Consider the following 19,504-nt stretch of genomic DNA (forward strand, 5'->3'; position numbering starts at 1 on the left):
CTGCACTCTGCACAGCAGAGGGGCCAATGGGACAATTTTATAGTTAACCTAGGGTATGCGGGTAGGTCCTTGGAAACAGGGCATGCATTCCTAAGTCAAGATTTATAAATCAGTAATGAGTCTCATGGGTGCTGGGAATACACCAGCGAAGGTTTTCATCATTGTTTGGGGACTAACGGAGCATAGAGGCCACTGGTCCTAATGATTATTAAACACTGTCTATTAACTACAAAGCCCTGATGGCAGAGAAGATTTACTGCACAGTACAGTCCTGAGTAGAGTCAGCAGGACAGGAGAAACTGTCCTGACTTATGATGGTGTCACTTATGCTAACAACCGTACAGTGTAGTGTACCTGTTGGCCATCTGTATGTCTTCTTTGGAAAAATATCTCTCTAGAGGCTCTGCCCATTTTTTAATTGGGTGTTTTTAATAAACTGTTGAGTTGTATGAGTTCGCTGTGTATTTTGGATATTAAGCCCTTATCAGATACATGATTTGCAAATATTTCCCCCCATTCCATAGATTGCCTTTTCATTTTGTTGATGGTTTCCTTTGCTGTGCAGAAGCTTTGATGTAGTGTCACTTGGTTTTTGTGTTTGTTTTGCTTGCTTTTGTTGCCTTTGCTTTTTTTTTTTTTTTTTTTTTTTTTTTTTTTTGTGGTACGCGGGCCTCTCACTGTTGTGGCCTCTCCCGTTGCGGAGCACAGGCTCTGGATGCGCAGGTTCAGCGGCCATGGCTCACGGGCCCAGCCGCTCCGTGGCATGTGGGATCTTCCCGGATCGGGGCACGAACCCATATCCCCTGCATCGGCAGGCGGACCCTCAAACACTGCGCCACCAGGGAAGCCCCTGTTGCCTTTGCTTTTGGTGTCAAATCCAAAAAATCGTTGCCAAGGATGATGTAAAGGAGCTTACACCTGTTTTCTTCTAGGCATTTTATGGTTTCAGGTTTTACATACAAGTCTTTTATTTTCCTTTCAGTTTTATTGAGATGTAATTGACATACAGCACAGTAGAAGTCTGAGGTGCACAGCATAATGATTTCACTTACATACATCATGAAATGATGACCACAGTAAGTTTAGTGACCATCCATCATCTCACATAGATACAGAATGAAAGAGATGGAAAAGAAATATATTCTTCCTTGTGATGAGAACTCTTAGGATTTATTCTCTTAACAACTTTCATATGTAACATATATCGGTATTAATTATATTTATCATGGTGTATGTTACGTTCCTAATACTTTATTTATTGTATAACTGGAAGTTTGTACCTTTTGACTACCTTCATCCAGTTCCCCCTTATCTTTGGTAACCACAAATCTGATCTCATTTTCTATGAGTTGGTTGATTTGTTTTTGAAGTATAATTGACCTATAACACTGTTAATTCATGTTACACAGCATAGTGATTTGATATTTCTGTACATTTCAAAACGATCACCACAATTGATAAGTCTAGTTACCATCCATCACCATACAAAGATATTACATAGTTATTGACTATATTCCCCATACTGTACATTTCATACCCGTGACTCATTTTTTTAAAAAATTAATTTATTTATTTTTGGCTGCATTGGGTCTTCGTTGCTGCGTGCAGGCTTTCTCTAGTTGCTGTGAGCGGGGGCTACTCTTCGTTGCGGTGCGCGGGCTTCTCATTGTAGTGGTTGCTCTTGTTGTGGAGCACGGGCTCTAGGCACATGGGCTTCAGTAGTTGTGGCACGTGGGCTCAGTAGTTGTGGCTTGTGGGCTCTAGAGCGCGGGCTTAGTAGTTGTGGCACATGGGCTTAGTTGCACCGCGGTGTGTGGGATCTTCCTGGACCAGGGCTTGAACCTGTGTCCCCTGCATTGGCAGACGTATTCGTAACCACTGCGCCACCAGGGAAGACCGACTCATTTTTTTTGTAACTGGAAGCTTGTACCTCTTTTTTTTTTTTTTTGTGGTATGCGGGCCTCTCACTGTTGTGGCCTCCCCAGTTGCGGAGCACAGTCTCCGGACGCGCAGGCTCAGTGGCCATGGCTCACGGGCCCAGCCGCTCCGCGGCATGTGGGATCTTCCCGGACCGGGGCACCAACCTGTGTCCCCTGCATCGGCAGGCGGACTCTCAACCACTGCGCCACCAGGGAAGCCCAAGGAAGCTCTTAATCTCCCTCACCTATTAATCTCCCTCACCTATTTCTCTCCTCCCTGCCACCCTCCTGCCCTCTGGCAATCACCTGTTCTTGGTATCTGTAACTCTGTTTCTGTTTTGTTACGTTTATTCATCTTTTTTCTACATTCCACATATAAGTGAAATCATATAGTATTTTTCTTTCTCTGACTTATTTCACTTAGTATAATAACCCCTAGGTCCATCCATATTGTCAACAAATGGCAAGATTTCATTCTTTTTATAGCTGAGTAATATGCCACATACATTCAAGTCTTTAATCCATTTTGAGTTAATTTATTGTGTGCGGTGTAAGATAGTGGTCCAGTTTCATTCTTTTATTCGCAGCTGTCCAGTTTTCTCAATGCCATCTATTGAGGAGACTGTCCTTTCCTCACTGTATATTCTTGGCTCCTTAACTGTATACTTGACCATATATTTGTGGGTTAATTTCTGGGTTCTCTATTCTGATTCGTTGATCTGTGTCTATATTCATGCCAATACCGTACTGTTTTTTTTTTCCTAAATTGAAGTGTAGTCGATTTACAATATTATATTAGTTTCAGGTATACAACATAGTGATTCAATATTTTTATAGATTATGCTCCATTTAAAGTTATTATAAAATATTGGCTACATTCTCTGTACTGTACCTCTTAATCCCCTACCTCTATCTTGCCCCTCCCTCCTTCCCCCTCTGTTGTAGTTTTGTTATGACAGGGCCCAAAGTAAGCTCATCACACGAGATGAATTGTGCAGAAGCACAGCAGTAGAATACAGTGCCATCTGTCCTGCTGTGGTAGCTTTTATTTAAGCATTATCTATGTTTACATCTTAAGACTTGTTTTCTTAACATTCCAGAAATCCAAAGCAGCAACATATGCTTTTATTGATTATACAAGCAACAATGGGCTTTCTTGACATGCCGTGCTTCGTCCTTGAGCTCATAAGCAGCACAAGGACATCTCCTTGTGTTCCCATCATTCTGATTATACTAAAGTAGCACAAGGACGTTTCCTTGTGTTCTGATTATACTGAGGTCATTTCATGGATCAGTGCCCAAAGTATCCAGGACTGCCTGCAGTCCTGGCCTATTCGCTAGCCCTCGGTTTGCCGAGGGGTTCTGACTTATTCGCTAGCCCTCGGTTTGCCGAGGGGGGGCTCACGGGTCACGTCTCCTTTCCATGTCCTCAGTTATTCCACTACACCCCTCCCCACTGGTAACCATTGTGGTGTTCTCTGTATCTGTGAATCTGTTTGTTTTGTTGTATTTGTTAATTTATTTTTAAATTCCACATATAAGTGATAACATACAGAATTTGTCTTTCTCTCTTTCACTAAGCATAATACCCTCCAAGTTTGTCCACATTCTTGCTAATGGCAGAATTTCATTCTTTATGGCAGAGTAATAGTCTGTTGTGTATGTATGCCACATTTTCTTTATCCATTCATCTATCGATGGACACTGAGGTTGCTTCAGTAACTTGGATATTGTAAATAATGCTGCTATGAACATTGGAGTGCATGTATCTTTTCAAATTAGTGTTACTTCATTTTCTTCACATATATACCCAGGAGTAGAATTGCTGGATCATATGGTAGTTATATTTTTAGTTTTTTGAGTGACCTTCATACTGTTTTTCCATAGTGGCTGCACCAATTTACATTCCCACCAGCAGTGTACTAGAGTTCCCTTTTCTCCACATCCTTGCCAACATTTGTTATTTGTGTTCTTTTTGTTGATGGCCTTTCTGATGGCTGATGGGTGTGAGGTGATAGCTCATTGTGGTTTTGATTTGCATGTCTCTGATTAGCAATGTTGAGCATCTTTTCATATGCCTGTTGGCCATCTGTATGTCTTCTTTGGAAAAATGTCTATTCATGCCTTCTCCACATTTTTTTTTTTTGCGGTATGCGGGCCTCTCACTGTTGTGGTCTCTCCCGTTGCGGAGCACAGGCTCCAGACACGCAGGCTCAGTGGCCATGGCTCACGGGCCTAGCCGTTCCGCGGCATGTGGGATCTTCCTGGACCGGGGCACGAACCCGTGTCCCCTGCATCGGCAGGCGGACTCTCAACTACTGTGCCACCAGGGAAGCCCAGTTGTTTGTATTTTTGATGTTGAGTTGTCTTAGCTGTTTATATGTTTTTGGATGTTAATCCCTATCAGTCATATCATTCGTGAATATTTTCTGTCATTCAGTAGGTTGTCTTTTCATTTTGTCAGTGGTTTCCTTTGCTGTACCAAAGCTTTTAAGTTTAACTAGTCCTATTTATTTATTTTGTTTCCTTTGCCATAGGAGACAGATCAAAAAACAAAAAAATTGCTAGTTTTTTTTTGTTTGTTTGTTTTTGGCTGCGCTACGCAGCTTGTAGAATCTTTGTTTGTTCCCTGACCAGGGATTGAACCCGTGTCCCCTGCAGAGGAAGGACAGAGTCCTAACCACTGGACTGCCAGGGAATTCCCCTACAATTAATGTCAAAGAGTGTTCTGCCTATGTTTTCTTCTAGGAGTTTTTTGGTGTCTGGTCTTACATGTAGGTCTTTAATTGATTTGAGTTTATTTTTGTATATGGTGTGAGAAAATGTTCTAATTTCATTCTTTTACATACAGCTGTCTGTTTTTCCTAGCACCACCTATTGAAGAGACTTTGTCTTTTCCCTTTTGTATATTCTTGCCTCTGTTGTCATAGATTAATTGACCATAAGTTTGTGGGTTTATTTCTGGGCTCTCTGTTCTGTTTCATTGATCTATGTGTCTGTGTTTTGGCCAGTACCTTACTGTTTTGATTAGTGTAGCTTTGTAGTAGAGTCTGAAGTCTGGGAGCTTCATACCTCTGGCTTTGTTCTTTTTTCTCAAGATTGCTTTGGCTATTCAGGGTCTTTTGTGGTTCCATATAAATTTTAAGATTATTTGTTCTAGTTCTATGAAAAATGTCATGGATATTTTGATAGGGATTGCATTAAATCTGTAGATTGTTTTGGATAGTATGGACATTTTAACAATTTAAATTCTTCCAATCCCTTAATATGGGTATCTTTCCATTTCTTTGTATCATCTCAGTTTCCTTCATCAGTGTCATAGTTTTCAGAGTATAGGTGGTTAAGTTTAACCTCTGTGGTTAAGTTTATTCCTAGTTATTTAATTCTTTTTGATGTACTTTTGAACAGGATTGTTTTGCTTTCTAATAGTTCATTATTAGTGCATAGAAAAGTGTATAATGCTAATCTTGTACCCTGCAACTTTACTGGATTCATTTTCTAATGAACAGTTTTTTTGTGGCAACTTTAGGGTTTTCTTTATCTTGTCATCTGTAAATAGTGATAGTTTTACTTCCCTTCCAATTTGGATGCATTTTTATTTCTTTTTCTTGTCTGATTGCTTTGGATAGGACTTCCAATACTGTGTTAAATAGAAGTGGCTAGAGTGGGCATCCTTGTCTTATTCCTGATTTTAGAGGAAAAGCTTTTAGCTTTTCCCCATTGAGTATGATGTGAGCTGTGGGTTTGTCATATACAGACTTTGTTATGTTGAGATATGTTACTTTAATACCAACTTCGATGAGAGTTTTCATCATGAATAGATGTTGAATTTTTTCAGATGCTTTTTCTGCATTTATTGAGATGGTCTTGTGATTTTTATCCTTCCTTTTATTGATGTGGTGTATCACATTGATTGATTTGGGGATATTGAACCATCCCTGGAATAAATCCCACTTGATTATGGTGTATGATCCTTTTTATATATTGTTAAAATTCAGTTTGCGAATATTTTATTGAGGATTTTTGCATCCATATTCATCAGAGATATTGGCCTGTAATTTTCTTTTTTTTTTTGGAGTGTTTCTTTGTCTGATTTTGGTAGCAGGGTAATGATGACCTTGTAGAATGAATATGGGAGTGTTCCGTCTTCAGTTTTTTTGTAATAGTTTGAGAAGGATAGGTATTAGCTCTTCCTTATATATTTGGTAGAATTTCCCTGTGAAACCATCTGGTCCTGGAGTTTTGTTTGCTGGGAGTTTTTTGATTACTGATTCAATTTTACTACTAGTGATTGGTCTCTTCAGATTTGTCTATTTCTTCCTGATTCAGTCTTGTAGGATTGTATGTTTTTAGAAGTTTATCCATTTCTTCTAGGTTGTCTTTTGTTGGCATATAACTGTTTGTTCATAGTATTCTCTTATGTTGTTTTTTCAGATTGATTTTTCTAAATTTTTATTGGAGTATGGTTGCTTTACAATGTTGTGTTAGCCTCCACTGCACAACAGAATGAAATCAGCTGTACACATAACAGATATCCCCTCCCTTTGGACTTCCTTCCCATTTAGGTTACCACAGTGCATTAGGTAGAGTTCCCTGTGCTATACAGTATGTTCTCAACAGTTGTCTGTTTCATACATAGTATCAATAATGTATATGTGTCAATCCCAGTCTCCCACTTCCTCACACCCCACGCCTTTCCCCCTTGCTATCCGTACATTTGTTCTCAACGTCTGTATCTCTATTTCTGCTTTGCAAGCACCTATACAATTTTCTAGATCCCACATATATGCGTTATTATAAGATATTTGGTTTTCTCTTTCTGACTTCACTCTGTATGACATTCTCTAGGTCCATCCACGTCTCTACAAATGACCCAATTTCATTCCTTTTTATGGCTGAGTAATATTCCATTGTGTATATCTATATATCCATTGTGTATATACCACATCTTCTTTATCCTTTCCTCTGTTGATGGACATTTAGGTTGCGTCCATGTCCTGGCTGTTGTAAATAGTGCTGAAATGAACATTGGGGTGCCTATGTTTTTTTGAATTATGGTTTTCTCTGGGTATATGCCCAGTAGTGGGATTGTTGGGTTGTATGGTAGTTCTATTTTTATTTTTTTTAAGGAACCTCCATACTGTTTTCCATTGTGGCTGAATCAATTTACATTCCCACCAACAGTGTATGAGTGTTCCCTTTTCTCCACATCCTCTCCAGCATTTATTGTTTGTAGGTTTTTTGATGATGGCCATTCTGACCAGTGTGAGGTGGTACCTCGTAGTTTTGATTTGCATTTCTCTAATAATTAGTGATGTTGAGCAGCTTTTCATGTGTTTGTTGGCCATCTGTATGTCTTCTTTGGAGAAATGTCTATTTAGGTCTTCTGCCCATTTTTTGATTGGGTTATTTGTTTTTTTGATATTGAGTTGTATGAGCTGCTTGTATATTTTAGAGAGCAGTCCTTTGTCAGTTGCTTCACTTGCAAATATTTTCTCCCATTCTGAGGGTTGTCTTTTCTTCTTATTTATGGTTTCCTTTGAGACCTCGAATAGCCAAAGCAATCTTGAGAAACAAAAATGGAGCTGGAGGAAGCAGGCTCCCTGACTTCAGACTATACTACAAAGCTACAGTAATCAAGACAGTATGGTACTGGCACAAAACAGAAATATAGATCAATGGAAAAGGATAGAAAGCCCAGAGATAAACACACACACCTGTGGTCACCTAATCTATGACAGAGGAGGCTAGAATATACAATAGAGCAAAGATAGCCTCTTCAATAAGTGATGCTGGGAAAACTGGACAGCTGCATGTAAAAGATGAGATTGGAACACTCCCTAACACCATACACAAAAATAAACTCAAAATGGATTAAAGACATAAATGTAAGGCCAGATACTATAAAACTCTTAGAGGAAAACACAGGCAGAACACTCTATGACATAAATCACAGCAGCATCTTTTTTGACCCACCTCCTAGAGTAATGAAAATTAAAATAAAAATAAACAAATGGGATCTTATGATTTTTTTAATCTCTATGATATCGGTTGTAATATTTCCTTTTTCATTTCTTTTATTTGGGTCCTCTCTTTTTTTTTCTTTTCTTTTTGTGGTACGCAGGCCTCTCATGGCCGTGGCCTCTCCCGTTGCGGAGCACAGGCTCCAGGTGCGCAGGCTCAGCGGCCATGGCTCACGGGCCCAGCCGCTCCGCGGCATGTGGGATCTTCCCGGACCGGGGCACGAACCCGTGTCCCCTGCATCGGCAGGCAGACTCCCAACCACTGCGCCACCAGGGAAGCCCTCTTTTTTTCTTGATGAGCCTGGTTAAAGGCTTATCAATTTTATCCTTTAAAAAAAAAATCAGGTTTTGATTTCATTGATCTTTTCTATTTTTTTGTTTGTTTGTTTTTTGGTCTCTATTTTATTTCTTCTCTTTATTATTTTCTTCTTTCTGCTTACTTTGGGCTTTGTTCTTTTTCTGATTCTTTTACATGATAGGTTAGGTTGATCATTTGAAAGTTTTCTTGTTTCTTGAGGTAGACCTGTATTTGCTATAAACTGCTCTCTTAGAACTGCTTTTGCTGCATCCCATAGATTTTGGAAAGTTGAGTTTTTATTTGTCTTAAGGTATTTTCTGATTTCCTTTTTGATTTCTTCATTGACCCATTGGGGCTTTTTTGTAGTGTATTGTTTAGTTTCCATGTGTTTGTGTTTTTCCCATTTTTCTTCCTGTGATTGATTTCTAGTTTCATACTGTTGTGGTTGGAAAAATGTTTGATATATTCTCTTAAATTTGTTGAGACTTGTTTTGTGGCCTAGCATGTGATTTATTTGGAGAATATTCCATGTGCACTTGAAAAGAATGTGTATTCTGCTGTTTTGGGATGAAATGTCCTGTAGATATCGATTAAGTCCAACTGGTTTAATGTGTAATTCAAGACCACTGTTTCTTTATTGATTTTCTTTTTTTTTTTTTTTTTTTGCGGTACGCGGGCCTCTCACTGTTGTGGCCTCTCCTGTTGCGGAGCACAGGCCACAGGCTCCTGACGCGCAGGCTCAGTGGCCATGGCTCACGAGCCCAGCCGCTCCGCGGCACGTGGGATCTTCCCGGACCAGGGCACGAACCCGTGTCCCCTGCATCGGCAGGCGGACTCTCAACCACTGCGCCACCAGGGAAGCCTCTTTATTGATTTTCTGTCTGTCTGGACAATATGTCCCTTGATATAAGTGTGGTGCTAAAGTTTCCTACTGTTATTTTATAACTGTCTGTTTCTCCCTTTATGTTTGTTAATATTTGCTTTATATATTTAGATGGTCCTATATTAGGTACATATATGTTATTGAGTGTAATATCCTCTTCTTTTTTTTTTGCGGTACGCGGGCCTCTCACTGCTGTGGCCTCTCCCGCTGCGGATCACAGGCTCCGGACGCACGGGCTCAGCGGCCATGGCTCACGGGCCCAGCTGCTCCGTGGCACGTGGGATCCTCCTGGACCGGGGCATGAACCCATGTCCCCTGCATTGGCAGGCAGACTCTCAACCACTGCACCACCAGGGAAGCCCCATCCTCTTCTTTTATTGATCCCTTCATCATTATATAATGCCCTTCTTTGTCTTTTGTTACAGACTGTGTTTTAAAGTCTACTCTGTCTGATATGAATATTGCTACCCCAGCTTCCTTGTCATTTCCATTTGCATGAAATACCTTTTTTCATCCCCTCACTTGTCTGTGTGTGTCTTTAGCTCTGAAGTGAGCCTCTTGTAAGCCGCATATAGATGGGTCTTGTTTTTTTTAAAATCCAGTCAGCTACCTATGTCTTTTGATTGAGTCGTTTAGTCCATTGACATTTAAGGTGATTGTTGATAGGTATGTACCATTTTGTTGCTTGTTTTCTGGGTGTTCTTGGAGTTCTTCTCTGTTCTTAGCTTCTTCCCTTGTGGTTTGAGGATTTTTCTTAAGTGGTATGCTTGTGCTCCTTTCTCTCTGATTTTTGTGTTTCTACTGTAGGTTTTGATTTGTAGTTACCATGGGGTTCATATATGTTGATCTATAACTGTATCTACTTGTTTTAAACTGATAGCCATTTAAGGTCAGACACATTCTAAAAGATGTATGTTTTTTCACTGTTCTCCCCTATGTTTTGTGTTTTTGATGTCATGTTTTATATCTTCATGTTTATCCTTTAACTGTTTATTGTAGTTATAGTTGATTTTACAACTTTTGTCTTTTAATCTTCATACTGGCTTAAGTGGTTGATCCACACTTTTACTATATGTTTGTCTTACAAGCGAGATTTTTCCTTTCCTATAAATTCTTACTTCTTGTTATAGCCTTTTCTTTTCTACTTAGACAAAACCCTTTAACATGTCTTTTAGAGTTGGTTTAGTAGTGATGAGCTCTTTTATTTTTTGCTTCTCTGAGAGGTTCTTTCTCTCTTCTTTAATTCTAAATGATAATCTTGGTGGATAGAGTATCCTACATTGTAGGGTTTTCCCTTTCAGCACCTTAGATATATCATGCCACTCCCTTCTTGCCTGCAAAGTTTCTGCAGAGAAATCAGCTGGTAGCCTTCTGGGTATTCCCTTGTATGTTACTCTTTGTTTTTCTCTTGCTGCCTTTAGAATTCTCTCTTTAACTTTTGCCATTTTAATTATGATGTCTTGGTGTGGGTCTCTTTGGGTTCGTCTTGTTTGGGACTCTCTGTGATTCCTATACCTGGATATTTGTTTCCTTCTTCAGGTTTGGGAAGTTTTCAACCATAATTTCACCAAATACATTTTTGACCTCTCTCTCTCTCCCCTCCTTCTGGGACCACTATAATGTGAATATTAGTACGCTTGATGTTGTCCCAGAGATCCCTTAAACTGGTCTCATTTTTTAAAGATTTTTTTGTTGTTCTGATTAGGTAGTTTCCATTATTCTGTTTTCCAGATCAAATGTGTGTTCTTCTGTATCACTTGATCTGATGTTAATTCCTTCTAGTGTGTTTTTCATTTCACTTACTGTATTCTTCAGCTTTGACTTGGTTCCTTTTTATATTTTCTAGTTCCTTGTAAAAATTTTCACTGTGTTCGTCTGTTTTCCCTAGTTCAGTTAGCACTCTTATTACTAATGCTTTGAACACTTTATCTAGTAAATTATTTATCTGTTTCATTAGTTGTTTTTTTTCAGGTTTTTTCCCTGTTTTTTTTGTTTGGAACAAATTCATCTGTCTTCTTATTTCGCTTAACTTTATGAAATTAGGTGAAAAAGTTACCTATCCCAGTCTCGAAGGGGTATCCTTGTGTGGGAGCATCACTATGCAGTCTCTGTGTGCCCAGTGCCTTTGGTGGGAGAACTGGATCTAAAGTAAGCACAGGTCATGTCTTTCCCCAGGGTGTGCTGGCAGCTATCACCTTGGTGGGAGGTGGGGCTGGAGGTGGAGGGGCTAGAGCTAGAGCCAGAGCCAGGTGTGAGCCAGGGCTTTTCCTATTCTCAGTGGCTGTCACTGCCCTACTGAGAGTGGTGTCTGGTCCCAGGATACTGGAGCAGAAGCCGAGGTTTGGGTCTGAACTGGTTCTGTTTCCTCTAAGTGTGCTTTCTACCCTGCTCCCAGCAATGGCACCTTTGCCCCAGAGGGGGTGGTGCTGGAGCAAGAGGGGCTGGAGTGGGTGCTTGGCACGGGCTGGGGCACACTCTGGGGCAGTCCTGGCATGCCAGTCAGCTCCAGACCACTCCTGATCTGTTGCTTCTACGAATGCCAGTAATGGCTGCCCTTGCCCCAACTGAATGCCATGCCAGGTCTGAGCTGGCTTCGTCCCCACCCCACCCCCCAAACTGTGCACTCTCCTTGGCACCGGCAGCCTTCTCCCTAGCGTAGAGCTGTGCCAGAGCCAAGGAATCAGTGCAGCTGCTTGACGTGGGCTGGGGTGTGCACTGGGCTGGGGCATTTGCAGGAAACCAGCCAGAGTCCCAGGCTGTTTCAGTCAGCTTCCTGCACCTTGTTCCCTGGAGTAAGCAAGCATGTGCTTGTTTTTCATGAGTGGAATCTAGGTTTCTAACAGCTGTTCTGTAAGTCCTACTCGTTTTCAAACCAGCTAAGGGGATTCATCTTCCTGGTGTCAGACCCTAGGGCTGTGGTGCCTAATAATGTGGTTTGAACCACTCACCTGTGCACCCTTATTTTTGGCTGCGTTGGGTCTTTGTTGCTGCGCACAGGCTTTCTCTAGTTGCGGTGAGAGGGGGGCTACTCTTCGTTGTGGTGCGCAGGCTTCTCATTGTGGTGGCTTCTCTTGTTGCAGAGCACGGGCTGTAGGTACACGGGCTTTAGTTGTTGTGGCACGTAGGCTCAGTAGTTGTGGCATGTGGGCTTAGCTGCTCTGTGGCATGTGGGCTCTTCCTGGACCAGGGCTTGATCCTGTGTCCCCTGCATTGGCAGGCGGATTCTTAACCACTGCGCCACCAGGGAAGCCCTGTGTATCCTTTTTGAGCAATTTTGCTTTTAGTCATTTATTGTTAGATTGCACTTCTGAAATGTTCATAATTTTGTTTCGAATAGGGGAAAATTGGTCTCGATCTACATTTATTCTAAAATATCCCAACAATATGTATTTGGTTCAGTAAATTTTGGTTTTATCCAGACTGTGAAATATCAGGGAGCTGCTTACATTGATGGTGTGAATGTTTATTGACAATATAGCAAATGGGAAAACAAGTCATGGAGTCATATGTTAAGTATGAGCTCCATTTTTTTCCTGGTTGTTAATAAATACTGATTTTTTAAAAGTCTACAAGTATTACACCACAGTATCAATAGGAGTTCCTCTTGGTAATGAATAGTGAGGGTGTCTGTGGCAGGGAATCAGCTTCCATGTGGTCCTTCAGGTGATGCCACCCAGATGGTGCCAGCATCCTGAAACCCAAGGAGGATTGTGTAATCCCTCTCTTCTTTGTCCCCTCCTAGGGGCACAGGTCCTGACCTGATTGCTTCTCTTCCTACCCATATTCCATGTGGGTTTTTCTTTACACCCTTGGTTGTATAAGAGTCTTTCTGCTAGTCTCCAGTTTGTTGTCAGTGGGAATTGCTCCACATTGTAGATGTATTTTTGCTATGTTCATTGGGGGGGAGGTGAGCTCAGCATCCTCCTACTCTGCCACCTTGACCTTCTCCTTGGTGCCATACTGTTTTGATTACTGTGGTTTTGCAGTATAGGTTTTGCAATATAGTTTGAAATCAGGGAGCATGATGCTTCAGCTTTTTTCTTCCTTTCTCAAGATTGCTTTGGCTATTCATGGTCTTTTGAGCTTCCATACAAATTTTAGGATTGTTCGTTCTGTTTCTGTGAAAAGTGCTATTGGAATTTTGATAGGGATTGTGTTAAATCTGTAGATTTCTTTGGGTAGTATGGACATTTTAACAGTATTAATTCTACCAATCCATGAGCACAGAATATCCTTCCATTTATTTGTGTGATCTTCAGGTTTTTTTTTTTTTTTTTGATCTTCAGGTTTTTTTCCATTAATGTCTTATAGTTTTCAGTGTGCAGGTCTCTCTCTCACCTCCTTGGTTAAATTTATTCTTAGGAATTTTTTACTTTTTGATGCAATTGTAAATGGGATTGTTTTCTTAATTTTTTCTGATAGTTCATTATTAGTGTATAGAAATGTAACAGATTTTCGTATATATATATTTTGGGGGGGGAGCATGCCACATGTCTTGTGGGATCTTAGTTCCCTGACCAGGGATTGAACCCGCACCCTTGGCAATGAAAGTGCGGAGTCCTAATTACTGGTCTGCCATGGAATTCCCTGTATATTGATTTTGTATCCTGCACCCTTACTGAATTTATTAGTTCTAATAGTTTTTTGGTGGATTCTTTAGGGTTTTCTTTATATAAAATCATGTCATCTGCATATAGTGACAGTTTTACTTCTTCCTTTCCAATTTGGATGCTTTTTATTTTTATTGCCTGACTGCTCTGACTAGGACTTCCAATACTAGGTTGAATGAAAGTGGCGAGAGTGGGCATCCTTGCCTTGTGTTTGATCTTAGGGGAAAGGCTTTCAGCTTTTCACCATTGAGTATGATTTTATCTGTGGACTTGTCATATATGGCCTTTATTATGTTGAGGTGTGTTCCCTCTATACCCAGTTTGTTGAGAGTTTTTATGAGTGGATGTTGAATTTTTTTTTCTTTCTGTGGTACGCGGGCCTCTCACTGTTGTGGCCTCTCCCGTTGCGGAGCACAGGCTCCGGACGCGCAGGCTCAGCGGCCATGGCTCACGGGCCCAGCCGCTCTGCGGCATGTGGGATCTTCCCGGACCGGGGCACGAACCCGCGTCCCCTGCATCGGCAGGCGGACTCTCAACCACTGCGCCACCAGGGAAGCCCGGTGTTGAATTTTTTCAAATGCTTTTTCTGCATCTGTTGAGATGGTCATGTGATTTTTATCCTTTTTGTTAATTGTGTATATCGCATTGATTACTTTGTGGGTGTTGAACCATCCTTGCGTTCCTGGCACTGGCATCTTGTGCATTCCCTGTTTTAACCTAACAGATATCACCATTATGCACCCATTTGGTCAAGGCAGAAACTGAGTCATCATAGATGCTTCCCTCCTCTCCTTTCAGTCGTTTATTACTGTGCCTTCAGCATCTTTCTTTTTGTCCTCCTGGATACTGCCTGGGTTTAAGCATCATATCCTATCATGATTGGCAGAATAATCTCCTAAACTGGTCTCCCCACTTCCAGACTTTCTTGTCATGTTTGTCCTCCTTGTGTTGGCTGCAGAGATCTGCAGCCAGATCTGATGCTTTACTCCCCTGCTGAAAACCCGTGGCTCTCCATTGCGCTGTGCCCCCTGCTTCCTTTCCAGGCCCATCTGCCATGCACTCTGTGCACCTGTTATTACAGTGGTTGCTGCTCCTCACCCCAGGCTTCCCTGCACTCACCTACCTCCTGGTCTGTCCTTTGACAGCTCTGGGAAGCTGCCTCTTCTCTCTCCCTCTCTCTCCATCTGTTGTAGATGTTCCCCCATCTGCCTCTAGCATGCTGCTTAGTGACCAGGGTGGTAGAGAATGGTTGTGTTTGGGTTTGAATTCCAGCTCTGCTACTTCATAGCTTTCTGAGTTGTTATTCTCTAGGCCTGTTTTCTACGTGGGTCAGGTGAATGAACAATGCTCCTTTGCAGTGTGGAGAGTACAGTTTTCACCTTACCTCCTCAGGTTACTTATATGAACATCAGGAATCAGCTCAGCATTTACCTCCCTGAACCAGGCCCCTCTCCCCAGGGTTGTGTTTTAATAGTACTGGCTAGTGAGTGTCTAATTTGTGCAAAATATTTTCCTAAGTATTTTGCATGTCATTTAATCCTCACGAGATCTACCATTTTCCAGAACTGTAGACAGAGGCTGAAGTGTCAGTGCTGCCGCCACTGGTAAATGATGGAGGTGGGATCCTGAACCTAGAGTCTGGCCTGAGAAGCCTGTTCTCTTAACTGCTGCCTCTATCTTATCAGCTTGTTAATTTACTCATAGCAGTTTTAACCGTTTGTTGCATAAATAAGCAGTTAGGTGACATGTGAAATGTCTGGCTTGCTGCCTGGCACGGAGGGGTTCAGAAAATGTGGCATGAACAGCTCTTATTCCCCGGCAGCCTCGAGGACGTACGGGCCCTCAAAGGGAAGTGCTTTCTTCTGGATTCCTTGCTGCCGGAGTTGCTCGTGTTTCCTGCCCGAACAGATCTGCATGAACATCCACTGTACCAAGCTGGTCACCTCATCCTACAAGACAAGGTAGGGTGGATGGGTGGAAATGGGAGGAGCGGGAGGGGAGTGGTCAGCCTGGGGTCCCTTTGAGCCAGCCCCTGTGCTCTGCGCCGCCAGGCGAGCTGTCTCCCGGCCATGCTGCTGGCTCCACCTCCAGGTTCCCATGTCATCGATGCATGCGCTGCCCCAGGCAATAAGACCAGTCACTTGGCTGCCCTTCTGAAGAACCAAGGGTGAGTGCCATGGTCAGACAGAGTGGGGTGGGGTCTGATCCTATATTTTATAAGAAGAAATAAGGAACTCAACTCCAGTAGGTCATGAAGGCTGAAAGGAGGTCTTCCCTTTAAATATTTCCTCGTGGACCTAGGGCAGTTCCCTAAGCTTCCCAGTGGGTTACACGTGTGAGATGTGAATCCCTTAGCCCTTGGGGCAGAGGGCCCTGGGCAGTTATTTCTAACCACTGACCTTTACTTTTTTTTAACTTTGTTTTAAACTTCACATGACTCACTTTAATTTTTTAATTCATTTTTGGCTGTGTCGTGTCTTAGTTGTGGCACACAGGGTCTTGGTTGAGGCGTGCAGGATCTTTCGTTGCGGCGTGGGCTCTGTAGTTTGAGGCACGTGGGCTCTCATTGAGGTGCGCGAGCTCGGTCATTGTGGTGCACAGGCTGTGCGACCTTAGTTCCCTGACCAGGGATCGAACCCACGTCCCCTGCATCGGAAGGTGGAATCTTTACCACTGGACCACCAGGGAAGTCCCCCACTGACCCTTTTTAAATATTGAGAATTTAAAAACATTTAAGTATGATTTTCTGTGTGTCCTGACTTCAGGTACGTGTCACTGTGTCAGACCTGTGGGCTCTTACGTGTTACATAAATTCTCAGTTCACCTCAACTCTGCCCTCCTCCCTAGGAAGATCTTTGCCTTTGACCTGGATGCCAAGCGGCTGGCTTCTACGGCTACGCTGCTGGCCCGGGCTGGGGTTTCTTGCTGTGAGCTGGCTGAGCAGGACTTCCTGGAGGTCTCGCCCTCAGACCAGCGTTATCGTCAGGTCCAGTACATCTTGCTGGATCCTTCTTGTAGTGGCTCTGGTGAGATGGGGGAAAACGCGGCCAAGGGCCCCACAGATCCAGAGCAGCCTTAGAGCGGGGATGGGGGGGTGTGTGGCGGTGGTCGCTCGTTTTGGCCTCGGGTTTAGTTCTGGCTCAGGTTATCCTGTGAATGGTCAGATGTGCTCATCTGTATGTGGGGATTTCATACGAAATCAGGCAGCGTGTGGTGAAAGCACTCTTCCCTAGGGATGCTGACCAGACAGCTGGAGGAGCCCGGGACCAGCGTACCGAGCCAGGAGCGCCTGCGAGCACTGGCTGCCTTCCAGCAGCGGGCGCTGAGCCACGCGCTCACGTTCCCCGCCCTGCGGCGCCTCGTCTACTCCACGTGCTCCCTCTACCAGGAGGAGAACGAAGACGTGGTGCGAGCCGCCCTGCAGCAGAGCCCAGCAGCCTTCAGGTAGTGGGTGTCCACCAGGGTCTTGGGGCGAGGGCCGCCCTCTTACTTAGAAGCCCGTTCCATTTCCTCTCTGCAGGCTGGCTCCTGTCCTCCCCTCCTGGCCGCACCGAGGCCTTGGCACTTTTCCAGGTGCTGAGCACTGCCTCCGGGCCTCCCCTGAGACCACGCTCACTGGCGGCTTCTTCACTGCTGTACTTGAACGGGTAGAGGTGCCAAGGTGAGTGAGCAGGGGGCCTGCTTGGAAGACGCTGGAGGATTGGGGCACATCTAACTCACTCTTCTTTTCTTCCAGCTCCGTCTCACAGGCTGAAGCATCAGCCCCAGAAGTTACACCCAACCCAGCTCCAAAGAGAAAGAAGAGGCGGCGAAAAGCAACAGCTGCTCCCAGCTCACAGCCTGGCATGTAGCAGGTGCTCAGAGCCTTGACTCCTCAGGTCCTCCTCTCAAGCTTAGTCTCAGGCCCTCAGCCCCAGGCAGCAGTTTTGTTTGCAAAGGCTCTTTTTATGGCTGGAGGAGGAAAACTGGTAACTGCGTTTCTCCAGCTGGAAAGAGCGGATATCCCTGTGCTGTGGGTCCCTTCCCTGGGCTCTGTTCTTGCTGGTGAGATGCACTGCTTCCCACATAAATAAAAGGCAGGACATGGTCTACGATAGATCACAGTTTTTTTTAATGACATAAGCGAGGAGAACAATCTCACGTTCATACTAAAAATTCCAACTAGACTCACAGGAATTCAGTCTGTATTTGTAATGGAAAGTCCCAGCCTCCCGTCCCTGTCCAGTGCACGTACATGTCCACACCCGCACTCACGCGCTCACACTCAGGCTGCGCCAGGACGCCCGCTTCAGGGGGCTCCTGGATCAGCTGTCCTGCCTGTGGAACTGAGGTAAATTACCTAGCTGTGGCTGCAGGTACTAAGCTGAGAGGGGCTACCTTATGTAAGGTATAGGCGCAGGTGTTTGAGGCTCGGGTCCCTCCTCAGCTCCACACACAACAGTTAAGTACTAACAGAGCTCTCCTTGGGGCTGGGGAGGCACAGTCCCCTGCCTGCCACACAACATTCACGCTCATTCACCAAGGGGAGGGGGACTAGTTACATCTACATCACATTATTTATAAAATAAGAATTACATTTTGTGTTTCCGGAAGGAGCTCTAGTCCCTCAGGAAAGCTGCCTGGGACAGCATTTGAGCCTCTTCTTCACACAGGCATAACTTAACTATACAGCTAAATTTCTAGTCAATAGCATTTATACTTAACCACCTCAATGAACCAAGCTTGAAGGAATTTAAAAGGCAATTTAGCTTAAATACAAAAATAAATTTTTATTTTGTTAAAAAATGTTTAAATATTTTTCCTTTTAATTTAGACACACGCATTCATACTTCTCCCAAAGAGGATGGGCATGGCAGCAAGGGTTTTGGGCCTGGGGTATGTGGTTTTGGAACCAAGGAAGAAGGAAGGAAGGGGTGGAGGAAGTAAGATACCATTTTAAAATGTGGTTAATTTAGGTTTTCTAACAGATACTACAAGTGATCTAGCCTACAGTGAAGTTAGGCAGGTGGGAAAGAAACAGCAGAGGGAAGAGGCCTTTGCTTCCCCTCAGACCCATCCTCCTTGGGCTGCCAGCCCTTAAAGTCAAAACACCATTTGAAAATTCAGGACTCGGCACTTGTAGCCATAAGTGGTGCTACTTTCCACATTCAATTAGCGAGGCCCCAGGAACTTGAGAAACAGTTAAGTCCGGCACTACCAACATGCCGCCACTCATACAATTCAGTTCTTCCTCCAAACTCGATTCAAAGAGCAATAGACGTGAGCATCAGACAAAATAACACAGGACAAGGCTTTAGACATACGATCCCGGAGAGGCAGACGAGCCCAATGAGGCCAACGGGGACGGTGGGCAAGGAGGCAGCTGAAAGCAGCGGGGGCGTCCTGCCTGCTCCAGGAGCTTCCCTCTCCTGGGGAAGGTATCACCCCTGGGTCTGCCAGGCTAACAGTCTTGAGCCACCAAGCTTTTAGGGGCCAAACTGGCAGAGAGGGTCGGGGATGAAACAGCGGCTCGGACTTGGCAGGAGGAAGTGGAACAGCAGGAGCAGCACCCGCTGGGGTCTCCAAAGGCAAAGCTAGAGTCAGGATCATTTTAAATGGAATCGATCCTGCAAGGAACCAGTAAGGGATGAAGCAGCGAGAAATGGGGAAACAGAATCCCCTAATGGGACCAGAGGGGGAGAACCACTTTTTATAGCCAAGCCAAGCAAGGTAAAGTTTTAGGGATAATCCATCCCCCAATCCCATCAAGTGCATATCAGAGATGCAAGTGG

The 19,504-nt window shown here is 43.6% G+C and overlaps 1 protein-coding gene across 1 annotated transcript in view; it reads left to right on the forward strand.

Annotated features, from left to right (window-relative positions):
• The window catches only part of NSUN5 (NOP2/Sun RNA methyltransferase 5), a 35,360-nt gene extending 15,908 nt beyond the window's left edge, over window positions 1-19,452 (forward strand). Inside the window, exons 5-10 of the mRNA XM_079943702.1 lie at window positions 15,556-15,694; window positions 15,785-15,900; window positions 16,581-16,759; window positions 16,967-17,177; window positions 17,254-17,394; window positions 17,470-19,452. Coding sequence (XP_079799828.1) covers window positions 15,556-15,694; window positions 15,785-15,900; window positions 16,581-16,759; window positions 16,967-17,177; window positions 17,254-17,394; window positions 17,470-17,584 — 901 coding nt within the window. The 3' untranslated portion in view covers window positions 17,585-19,452. The remainder of the gene's footprint in view (window positions 1-15,555; window positions 15,695-15,784; window positions 15,901-16,580; window positions 16,760-16,966; window positions 17,178-17,253; window positions 17,395-17,469) is intronic.
• Window positions 19,453-19,504: the final 52 nt, after the last annotated feature.

Source organism: Stenella coeruleoalba, assembly GCF_951394435.1.
Source record: "Stenella coeruleoalba genome assembly, chromosome: 15".
Classification (NCBI taxonomy): domain Eukaryota; kingdom Metazoa; phylum Chordata; class Mammalia; order Artiodactyla; family Delphinidae; genus Stenella; species Stenella coeruleoalba.